This window comes from Eschscholzia californica, unplaced genomic scaffold, assembly GCF_041429995.1.
Source record: "Eschscholzia californica isolate CP2 unplaced genomic scaffold, dmEscCali1.0.p SCAF_4, whole genome shotgun sequence".
NCBI lineage: Eukaryota > Viridiplantae > Streptophyta > Magnoliopsida > Ranunculales > Papaveraceae > Eschscholzia > Eschscholzia californica.
In genome coordinates this window covers 32,989,616-33,001,567 of record NW_028238461.1, presented here as the reverse complement: position 1 = coordinate 33,001,567, position 11,952 = coordinate 32,989,616, and the positions used below count along the sequence as shown (strand labels likewise).

General features: G+C 38.2%; 1 protein-coding gene across 1 annotated transcript; it reads left to right on the top strand.

Moving 5' to 3' along the window:
- The first annotated feature begins 6,474 nt into the window (after window positions 1-6,474).
- On the top strand, window positions 6,475-11,403 carry LOC147544191 (alpha/beta-Hydrolases superfamily protein). Its single transcript, XM_086633694.1, has 8 exons — window positions 6,475-7,455; window positions 8,434-8,868; window positions 8,969-9,144; window positions 9,409-9,464; window positions 9,648-9,768; window positions 9,904-10,026; window positions 10,187-10,364; window positions 10,795-11,403. Exons 2-8 carry the CDS (start codon window positions 8,695-8,697, stop codon window positions 10,978-10,980), a joined length of 1,014 nt encoding a protein of 337 aa, XP_086489820.1. The 5' UTR covers window positions 6,475-7,455; window positions 8,434-8,694; the 3' UTR covers window positions 10,981-11,403.
- Window positions 11,404-11,952: the final 549 nt, after the last annotated feature.

Sequence of the window (11,952 nt, the reverse complement as noted above, 5' to 3'; positions counted from 1 at the left end):
ATTAGGAAACCAAACCCGGACCCGAGTCGAGCTTCTTTGGGTCGGTGACTTAGGTCGGTGAATTAGGGTTAAGGGAAGTTTATAAATACTTCCTTAATCTTAATAAGAAGTAAGTTGCACAATTAGAAACGCACAAGAGAAGAAGGAGAGTGGAGAAGGTTGCCGAGAAGAGCAGGGTTGATCTGTTTCAGCGTGCACAGTCTTCGTTGTTCGGAAAATCCGACGGTGAGTTATTCTTCGATTAAGTTGAAATTTTGCAGAGGTGTTCTTAACCTGTTCATCTAGTATTTTTACGGTGGGATCGTTGATTGGTGGCCGGAATCCTAGTTAATTTATGGTCGTTTTAGACTGAATATTTCTGGGCTGTTTTGTTCTTGCTTGTGAGGTTTTCTTCGTGTTTAAGATTGATTCTTTTGGGAAGGGTCTGAGTCTCGGGTAGACGTAGTCTATAACTACTTTACTTATTATAGTTGATTTGGTTGGACTACGAGTCCCGTGGTTTTTTACTTCTCACGTTGAGGAGGTTTTCCACGTTAAAAATCGTTGTCTTATTTACTTTCCGTTCTTTGTTTATTGCTCTCACATATTCTTCTGTATTATCCTCGTCACTAACACAAAGGGGAAAACTCTTATTTCCGCTGCGCTTAAGTGTCCGTTTTTTTCCAACAAGTGGTATCAGAGCTCCAGGTTAGAGAGTTCTTTGGATTGTGATAACTTTGGTTATTGGTTTGTTTAAGTTAGTGATGGAAAATATAGGTAGAATGATAAGTTTGAATGGTGCTAATTATCATCTATGGAAGGGTAAGATGGAATACTTGCTCTTTGTGAAGGAATTTCACGCTCCGGTGTTTTATGAGAAGAAACCCGATGAGAAGACTGATGATCAGTGGACATTGCTAAATCGTCAAGTGTTCGGTTTGATGAGGAAATGGGTAGATGATAATGTGTTACATCATATTGAGAATGAGACTAATGCTCGTTCATTGTGGTTGAAGCTGGAGCAGTTGTTTGCTCGGAAGACAAGAAACAATAAGATGTATATGATGAAAAAATTGCTCGAGTTAAGATATCGAGAGGGAACTCCCATGACTGATCACTTGAATGTGTTCCAGGGGTTACTCAATAAACTATCTGATATGGGTATAAACTTTGATGAGGAGATTCACGGTTTATGGCTTCTTAGTACGTTACCAGATTCTTGGGAGGTGTTCAGGATGTCTCTTAGTAACTCTACTTCCGAAGGAGTTATCTCAATGGACTTGGTGAAGAACAGTGTCTTGAATGAAGAAATTAGGAGGCAGTCAAATCATATTTCTTCTAGTTCAGATGTGCTGGTTACTGAGTCGCGGGGGAGAAGTTTACATAGAGAATCAAAGAAGAACAGAAGCAGAAGCAAATCTAATAAATTTGCTAATGTGGAGTGCCATTATTGTCATAAGAGAGGGCACTTAAAGAAGAATTGTTGGTTGTTTCAGAAAGAGAGTAAGCAAGGAAAGAAGCAAGGAGATAGTGAAGAGAGAGTAACCGTTACTGAAGATGAGTTTCTTATACTCTGTGAGAGTGATGTTATTAACGTTGCATGCCATGAATCCAGTTGGGTTAGTGATAGTGGAGCGACTACTCATGCTACATCACAGCGGGATTTGTTCTATTCCTATACTTCGGGTAGTTATGGTTCCGTGAAGATGGGTAATGATGGTTTGGCTCAGGTTGTTGGCATTGGCGATATTTGCTTGGAGAATAGTATTGGTACTAGGTTGTTGCTTAAAGGAGTTAAGCATGTCCCAGAAATTCGATTGAATTTGATTTCTACAGGGAGACTTGATGATGAAGGTTTCTATAGCTTATTCGGAGGAGGTAAGCGGAAACTTTCACGGGGTTCTATGGTGGTGGCTCGAGGTGATAAGTTTTCATCGTTTGACTGGATGAAAGCTAAGGTCTCCATGGATGCTGTTAATGCAGTGGAGAATGATGATGTTATGGAGTTATGGCATAAGAGACTCGGTCACATCAGTGAGAAGGGATTGTCTGTGTTATCCAAGAGGGGTGCCATTATAGGTATTTCTGGTTTGCAATTACAAAAGTGTAAACATTGGTTTGCAGGGAAACAACACAGGGTCTCGTTCAAGTCTTCTGGATCTTCTAGAAAACCCGAGATACTTGATCTGGTGCATTCAGATGTATGTGGTCCAATGAAGACAAAATCTCTTGGTGGTTCTCATATTTTGTCACTTTCATTGACGATCACTCCAGAAAGTTGTGGGTTTATCTTATGAAGTCCAAAGATCAGGTTTTGGGATATTTGAAGCAGTTTGGGGCATCGGTTTAGAGACAGACCGGTAAGAAACTGAAGTGCATTCGCAGTGATAATGGTGGAGAGTATTCTGGACCATTTGATGCTTACTGTAGGGAACAAGGTATCCAGCATCAGAAGACGCCACCCAAGACTCCACAGTTGAATGGGTTGGCTGAGAGGATGAACAGGACGATTGTCGAGAAAGTTAGGTGTTTGACTTCACAGTCAGGCTTGGCGCAGACTTTTTGGGGAGAAGCTTTGAGCTCGGTTGTTCATGTGCTGAACCTGTCACCCAGTGCTCCGTTAGAGCGTGATAGTCCAGAAAGGGTATGGACTGGTAAGGATATTTCTTATGGTCATCTGAAGGTCTTTGGGTGTAAGGCGTTTGTCCACATTCCCAAAGATGAAAGGTCGAAGTTGGAGATGAAATCGCGACAGTGTGTGTTCGTTGGTTATGGTCAGGATGATTTTGGGTATAGATTCTATGACCCAGTGGAGAAGAAGCTCATCAGGAGCAGAGATGTTGTGTTCATGGAAGATCAAACGATTAAGGACATTGACAAGTCTGGAAATCCAGCTCAGGGTTCTGAAGGTTTGATTGATTTGGAGGTTGTTCCTTCTACATCTGTCGATGGTCATGTCGAGGTTGAGGTTCAAGTTGATACACCCGGTGCTGATGTTCCCGCACAAGAAGATGGTACTGGTGGTCATGGTGACGATCATGATGGAACACCAACTACCGAGAACTCCCTACTGTCAGGAGATCTGAGAGAGGTCTGAGACGTTCGACAAGGTATGATCCAAGTGAGTATGTGTTACTTACTGATGGAGGAGAACCTGAAAGCTTTAGCAAAGCTTTGAAAGATGAACATAAACATGAATGGTGGAAGGCCATGAAAGACGAGATGGATCCTCTGGAGGAGAACCATACGTTTGAGCTGGTAAAGTTTCCCTCAAGGTAAGAGGGCATTGCTTAACAGGTGGGTGTATAAAGTTACGTATGAGGAGACCATGTTGCTCCCTCGATACAAGGCTAGGTTGGTTGTGAAAGGATTCAGCCAAAGGAAGGGAAATTTCGATGAAATATTTTCTCCTGTTGTGAAGATGTTATCCATTCGGGTTGCAATTGGATTGGCAGCGAGCCTTCATCTAGAGGTGGAGCTAATGGATGTAAAGACTGTTTTTCTCCATGGTGATTTGGAGGAAGAGATTTACATGATGCAACCGGAAGGCTTTGTGAAGAAGGGCAAAGAGGACTACGTTTTCCGCTTGAAGAAAAGCCTTTAAGGATTGAAACAGGCCCCGAGACAGTGGTATCAGAAGTTTGAGTCAGTCATGGGGGAGCATGGTTATAACAAGACTACTTCAGATCATTGTGTGTTTGTTAAGAGATTTGGTAAGGATGATTTTATCATCTTACGGTTGGACGTAGACGCTATGTTGATTGTGGGGAGGACTTCGAGGAGAATTTTGGAGTTGAAGAAGCAGCTCAGCAAGTTTTTTCGTCATGAAAGATTTGGGTCCAGTGAAGCAGATTCTTGGTATAAGAATTGTTAGAGATAAAGAGAACAAGTTGATTCACTTATCTCAGGAGAAGTACATTGAGAAGGTACTTCAAAGGTTTTGCATGGACAAAATCTAAAGTTGTCCGCACTCCTCTTGCTGGACAGTTTAGGTTGAGCAGTCAACATAGTCCGAGTACAGATTCAGAGCTGGAAGCTATGGAGAGGGTACCATATGCTTCTGTAGTTGGTAGTTTGAGGTATGCTATGGTGTGTACTAGACTTGACATAGCTCATGCGATTGGTACTGTTAGTAGGTTTCTTTCTAATCCAGGGAAGGAACATTGGGCTGCAGTGAAGTGGATTTTGAGATATCTTCGAGGGACTTCTGGTTTGAAGCTCACTTTCAGAGGTGATGGGTCACTACAGGTCAGTTACACTGACGCTGATATGGTTGGGGATGATATCTATAATAGAAATTAAGTCACACGGCTATATGTGGGGGTTGATATCTAGAGTAGAAATTAAGTCTCACGGCTAGAAAATTTACGTGCCAATTAGTTAGTATAAAGAGAAACTAGCATGTTAAATTACCATCAATTATATAATCTTGAAAAAATCAAAAATTACTGCTACTATTTATATACTATTACTAAGATATCTTAAATATCTTATATGGTAAGGATCTTGGAAAATTCAAAAATTACTGCTACCAGAGACGGATCCAGGATTTTCACTTAAGGGGGGGGGGGGGGGGGGGGGGGGGGCGGATTTATATACCTAATTTTTTTTTTTTTTTTGCAGACACAGTTATTAATAAAATACTTATATTCATTAAGTATATTAATACATCGACGATTGCAAACGCAATTGATCTCTACGAGAGTTCATATTTTGAAATGTTCGCATAATCGAGTCATTGTCAATTTCACTAAAAACTTCATATTTAGAATGTCTATCTAATGTTGTTGTAATATGTTGTTGTTGATTCATCAAATTTATACAACTAATCCAAGCATCATAATGTTGATTTTTCATTTTGCCAACATGTTTCATTAACCGGTCAAGTTTTCTCCAACTATTCTAACCTCCATTAAAAAGGGTATCTCGACCAACTTTACCGTTTTCAAAAACATAACAAAACAAACAAAATGCAGCATCTTTTTCAACACTATATTCTAAACACTCTTGATGATCACTAAACCAAGACGGAATGAAACGCCTTTCATTATTGTCTTTAGGAAATTATGGTCTTTTGGTTGAAATGGATCACTTGTAAATAGGGTCTACGAATTTCATCCCTATATTTAGATTCATAACTTGAAATTGGTAGTCTAAGCCCCAAATCAATTGGTAAAGATGATAAATTAAATTCGAGAGGACTTACCAATGTCGTAGTTGGTTCCGGTGTGGGAGTCTGTCCAGGTGTTGGAATGGAAAATAATGTAGGAGTCGAGTTTGGAACTTCTAGTGTTGAATCTAAAGAATTTTTTGTTAAAATATTCCCCTAGTTGCTAGTTGAGCTTGAATACTTGATTAGATGAAGAAGAACTGATGAGAATTGAATTGATTTATGGTAGATGAGTTGAAGTTTATAGGGTTTAGAGTGGATGCATTGAATTTTATAGGATTTATGGTATATGAATTGAAGTTTGAAGGGGTTTACGGCAGATGAATTGTAATTTATAGGGTTTAGAGTTGTTGAATTGAATTTTATAGGAATTTAGGATAGTTGAAATTTTAAAAAATTTATAAATCAAATTGCTTATGACGAGACTTTAACTTAGTACCTCATGCTCCAACTCACACAGAACTTAATGCCTCAACCATTGAGCTAAGTTTTACCTGATGTCATATACGTGACACACTGAAAATGCTTGTATGGAATTTCGAACTCATGACCCTACGATCAAATTGAAATATTAAAAATTTATAAATCAAATTGCTTAAGACGAGACTTACATTCAGTACCTCATGCTCCCACTCACACAGAACTTAACGCCTCAACCATTGAGCTAAGTTTTACTTTATGTCATATACACACACACGATATGGTATATATATAGGTCTAAATACATAAATGTAAAAAAAAACACTGAAAATGCTTGTATGCAATTTCGCACTCAGACCTTATGATCTCAGCACCACTCTAACACACACTCTAACCGTTAAGCCAAAGACTTGTTTGTGACCCTTACATCAGAAAATATATATTTAGATATACCTCTATATGTATTAAAAAAATACTACTATTATATCATTTTTTTCGGGAGGATCCAGGGGGTGCGGCACCCCCATGGATCCGCCCCTGACTGCTACTGTTTATATTTTTTTTTTTTTTGACGAGATTACTCTTTATATACTATTACTAAGATATCTTAAATATCTATCGTTTTCTTTTGAGTTCATTCCTATTTGGCCCCCTACTTTGTGACTAGTTTCCTTCTTGGCCCCCTATTTTTCATAAATTCAAATTTGACTCCCTATTTTCTAGTAAATGTCATAACTACCCTTCCTAAATTCAAAATAAAAATATTAAAAAGAGAGATATTTCCACGTCACCCCCCTCTCTCCACCTCATATCTCTTCTCCGACAAAGGTCGCCGGCCAGAAAATTTTTCCGGCCGGCGACCTTCAAACATTTAAAAAAAAAAAGAAAAACCAACCCAAGTTGAAGTCCTCGTCGGACCAACGATCCAAGTGAAAAGTGGCTCATCAAGGCTCAAGCAACTTCTTTTTCAATCTTTAATGGCAATTTCAAGAGCAATTCTTCTCTCTACTTCAACACGACCACGAATTTCTCTCTTCTTCTTCTTCTTCTTCTTACTTAACTCAATCCTCCAAATTATCAAGTTCTGATTAAAACCCTCAAGACGAAACCCTAATCTCTTCAGTTGTTTCGATTCTTAAAGAACAGCGTTCGAAGAGCCGATGGAATTACATCAAAACTGTCTACCCAAATGGATTCTCTTCAAAACAAGTTTCCGATATCATCATCCAACTCAGAAACAACCCACGTCTTGCTCTCCGTTTCTTCACCTGGTCAGAGAAGAAATCTTTGATTCGATTGGTTGCAAAATTAAGAGGCGCAAATGAAGGATTTGCTATATATGAAGAAATTTTCAGTAGTGATGAAGGTGAAGGTAGGAAGCTAGGGCTAGGGTTTCTCCTAATGTGCAAACATTTAATACATTGATGCTGTGTTTTGATCAAGATGGAAAAACACGGTAGAGGAAATTTGGGCTGAGATGGAAAAATTAGAGATTTCCCCAAATTTGTGCAGTTAATGGCGGCATTTTGTGATGAAGGAAATACATGTAAAGCAGTGAACTTGTGGGAAGAAATGAAAATGGAAGTTCTTTAAAGATGTAATCAAAAGGAAGGATTTTTTTTCCCAAGTGTGAAAAGCTACAAATTTTTGACAAATGGTTTATGTGAAGAGGGGAAGATGGATGAAGCTTTGATTCTTCAAGCTGAGATGATTGGTAAATGGTATGAAACTAGTTCAAAGATTTACAGTGATTTTGTTAATGGGTATAGTCAACTTGGGGATGAGGAAAAAGCAAGAAAATTGAGGAAGGAGATGGTTGAAATGGGTTTGCAGCTAGAGGAAGATTAGATGAACTCTTAATTCTACCTGGGAGCCATATCATTAAGGTATACTCTTTTGGACTCTGATCTTCCCCTTCTGGTATTTAAGGTCCCTCAATTTGAAGAAAGTCATCTTATAACTGCAGTTGTAGAATACCCTGCTGCTAATACCAGTGGTGAAAAAATCTGTATTTATAAGAACTCAGATTGAGTAATAATGGAATTGTAGGATTATAAGGTGTATCTTTATCGATGAAGACTAAAGTGTTGTTTCTTTTTTGTGGTTCAACAGACCTCCGGCGAAGGGAAACCCCTTCGCCGGAGTTTTTAGAGAGAGAGAGAGTGGAGAGATTTTTAAAAAAAAAAAAAATTAGAGAGAGAGAATTTTTTTAGTTTTTTTTAGGTTTGAAGGTCGCCGGCCGTTAAATTTTCCGGCCGGCAACCTTGCCGGAGAAGGGAGAGGTGAGTTGGAGAGAGAGAGGTGAATTGGAGAGAGAGAGAGGGGTGAGTTGTAGAGAGAGAGGGGTGAGGTGGAAATAACTTTTTTTTAAATGTTTTAAATTTAGGATTAAGAAGGGTAGTTGGTAGTAATGATATTTACTTGAAAATAGGGGGTCATATTTGAATTTACGAAAAAAAAAGGGGGCCATAAAGGAAGCTGGTCACAAAGTAGGGGGCCATATAGGAATTAACTCTTTTCTTCTTGTAGTTTTAAACTGGACCAAAATTTCGGCCAAAGGTGAGAGATCTAAAGGTTAATCAATATGATCCAACAGTGACGATTAAATCTGGTCCAAAATAAACATTCTTTATGATTTGGATCGTCCAAATAGAAAGGACTCCATTATAAATAATGAAGAGTCTCTAGCCAATATCTTTTACTAAAAAATGATGTTTGTCTTAGTCAGCATTTTTCTCTTCTGTTTTATTATATAAATTTTGACCTAAACAATAATTATAGTGTAAAACATTTTGTGGTTTTGAATATCATTTTGGGTCAAATATCTAAAACATGGCATTGGAGATTTTTTTTTTTTGATGAAGGAATGGCATTGGAGATTGGTCAGGAAGTATGTAGAGGAAGATATGTGGCTAAGAAAAATAACAAGAATTTAGTTATTTATATAGCAATATCACATTGATAGGTGCATGAGTGGCCTTAGGTACCTTTCTTTTCTAGTTACTATTAGCTCCTTGCTCAAATCTACATTTGTTTCCTCACTTTCATACAAATTAATACTCAATTTCATCTTCTTCTTTGACTAAGTCGAATTTATATACACATAGAGAGAGAGATCTAGAGAGATGGCAGTTCCAAATTACATACAAAGTAGAGTTTCAGTACCACAATTTTCCATTAAACACCAGTACCGAATACATTCATGTGCTTTTCCTGCTGCTGGATCTTCATCGTCGTCAATTCTGGACAGTACTCAACCAGCAGACGTTCTCAACTATCGTCCCGCTATTATCTTACCAGTTGGGTTATCTTTCTGTTATATAATTAACTATATTAATGTTGTTTTCTTTTCCATTTCCCTAACCACATTTTTAACTTAGTAAGGATGTCTTGGTACAGGGTCTAGGTAACAATACAAGTGATTATGACAAGTTAAAAGTAACAATGGAAGAAACATATAGGGTTCCAACAGTGGTAGCCAAGGTGTCTAGGCTAGATTGGTTCCGTAATGCAGCTGGTCTCGTCGACCCTAATTACTGGCGTGGTACTCTCCGGCCTCGCCCTGTTCTTGATTGGTAATTCATTTGTCTTAATTGTACAACTACTGTTCTTCATTACTGGCTAGTTCTGTACACAAATGGGGTGTTCGTTTCTTCTTCTTTTTTCAAATTCGTATTTAAAATCAAACTCGAGATCTAAACGAAGTCATTGACTCGAGTCAGAGTAAGAATATTTGCTTTTTACCGGACTCAGACAACTAAGGTTCCAACAAGTCAGATTCGAAGAAAAAAACATACATAACCTCTTTCCACCTACCTAACTCTTCAATACGTAATCAGGTATTTGATGAGGATTGATGAGGCCGTTCGGGAGGCAATGTTACTTACAACCGAAGGTATTAATTTTCGAATTCTTATCGCTTGTAATGACCATTGTTTATAACTAAGTACACTCTTGACTTATCCGTAAATAATAGGTCGTGCAATGTAGTTTCCTTAATGAGTTTTCACCATTTTCTAGTCATTTCCAATTTGCCATTCTGTCGACAAAAGGAGTCACTAAAGAATTTTAATCGTAGGAGGTGGAGAAAGAGTGTCCTTAATTGGACATTCTGCGGGCGGATGGCTAGGTCGGCTCTACCTGCAAGAATTTGGGACTTCCGATGTTTCTTTACTATTGACTCTTGGATCCCCTCTTTTGTATGACCTTTCTATCCCACTTTTTCTACATACCATACCTTGAGCTTGTTATTGACCCTTATACATACTGACATAGTACATTTTGTTCTTGATCTGATTTGGAGAGAACAAACAATTAATTTTGCTGTATTTCAGGCCTCCTCCAAAGGGTTTGGCTGGAGTTGTTGATCAAACCAGGGGGCTCTTAGACTATGTCCAAGCAAATTGTGCACCAGCAGTATATACCCCGGACTTGAAATATGTATGTATTGCGGGGAGGTAAAGTTATAAAATCTCATCTATATCTTCCTTCGCACGAAACATATATTATCTTCTTTGTGTTCAATAATTGTTTAAGTTTTTCGGGTAATTTGTTTCTACATTTCTAGAATGCCATCTTTCTAGTTGGTTCTTATCTAATCACAATACAACCCTACAGGTATATTGAAGGGCTTCGTTTCTTTGCAAACTCAAATGTCGATTCAACTTTAAGAGTTCCTCTTGATGGTAGTCAACAACCTGTATCTGAAGTAGTTGTTACCGACAATATGAAAAAGTCAACAACCTCGACCGCTGGCACTTTACGTTCCCGCATTATTGGTCAAGGATACAAGCAGGTAGTGGTGACTCAAACACGTTCTTTCTCTTCTTGTACCTAATTTTATACTTTGGTGGTGTTTGTTATGTTATTTTGTGAGTTTGATCCGATCGCGTTAGTTTGACTTGTGTTAATCTGAGTAGTTAGACTTGTTACGTTGAGGTGCACAACAGTCGTTTCAAGTTACTGCAGCCAATGAGTTGTTAATCCGGACATGCACGTCAAGTTAAAAACACCCATTCTAAATTGGCTCGCGAGTCAATTCTGATCTTAACTTAGAACTCAAATCTGAAATTGAGGAATAAAAAAAAACACCACCTTACTCTTACTATGAACTTCTTCAATCTAATATTGTTTTATATTCTTTATAATCTTCTAGAATTATGTGAAATCAGAGGAGTTGAGGATAAAAGCTGAGGTTAAAAAATGTTCAATAACTCTGGTTGCAGGTATGTGGGCAGGCAGATGTTTGGGGTGATGGGGTGGTGCCTCAAGTATCGGCGCATTTGGAGGGTGCACTCAATATTACACTTGATGGAGTCTATCACTCACCAGTTGGCTCAGACGACTCGGTCAATCCCTGGTATGGTTCACCCGCTGTCTTAGAGAAATGGATACATCATCTGCTCAGCTAACAATAGCTACTTTCGTACACTCGAAAACACAAGTATGATCAACTATACCGTAGAAGCTCAGGCGTCAAGTGTATTGTGTAGAAGCACAGATGCATTTCCTAGTACCAGATGAGTCGGAACATGCTGAAAATCCCCTGTGGTTGTCTAGAGAAGTTAAAGAAAAATGTTAAAATGCCCGCAACTCAGAACAAAAATTATTTGATTAACTTTTCCTTTCTCCAAAATAGAACACAAAATATAGTGTTAGAGAGTGTCTCAAGTGATATGCAGGGTGTAATTTTTGTCATTTATCATTTGTAGAATGACAAGCGGATATATCCAGCGGTGCCAGTGTAATACATAGAAGAGAGCATTCACTTATCAGAATGTGATCGCTTGATTCGTGTAGTATGTTCTTTAATTGAGAATGAGTGGTATCCCAAATGAGTATTGTATGGCCATATAGATTGATGGCCATTAATTGATGATATCTATCATGTGAGCCAAATGGGAGAATGTTAGACATGTCTCTTTGTTTAAGACTAAGGGTGGCCTACATTCATTTATTCCCTCCTGGAGGCAGATTGATCAACTACCAATTTGAATGTGGTAGATTGCTTATTTTGGTGATGGTTACCTTATATTAAGGGAATGAAACTTGAGGGATATGTTGGTTACAATAACCAACTCACTACATGCTTCTTCGATGAAAAAAAAGTGGGAGTAGTTATATTAATTGAAGGTCCCTAACCCCTCCTGTTTTTTAATGCTTGTGTCTCTCCATCATTAAGAGTTAAGACAACAATTTACGGAGAGGGTTGGGGCTGGAAAATTTTCATTATCCGGTATCTTTTACTGTTCAAGTTTATCGCTTAATCAACAATGGTTGAAGTTAGGTAATTTAGCATATTTGGTTGTATTTTTTAACAAATGAATCTTGCTTGAAAGATAATAAAAAGTTAATACCTACAGAATCTCCAATGCAAAACTCAA

What these genes read in the sequence shown, in the direction of transcription:
- LOC147544191 (XM_086633694.1), top strand. Translation starts at nt 8,695, where the DNA reads ATGGCAGTTCCAAATTACATACAAAGTAGAGTTTCAGTACCACAATTT. An exon ending in GTCCCGCTATTATCTTACCA is followed by an intron (nt 8,869 to 8,968) that starts GTTGGGTTATCT and finishes GTCTTGGTACAG; the next exon opens with GGTCTAGGTAACAATACAAG. An exon ending in TATGTATGTATTGCGGGGAG is followed by an intron (nt 10,027 to 10,186) that starts GTAAAGTTATAA and finishes ACAACCCTACAG; the next exon opens with GTATATTGAAGGGCTTCGTT.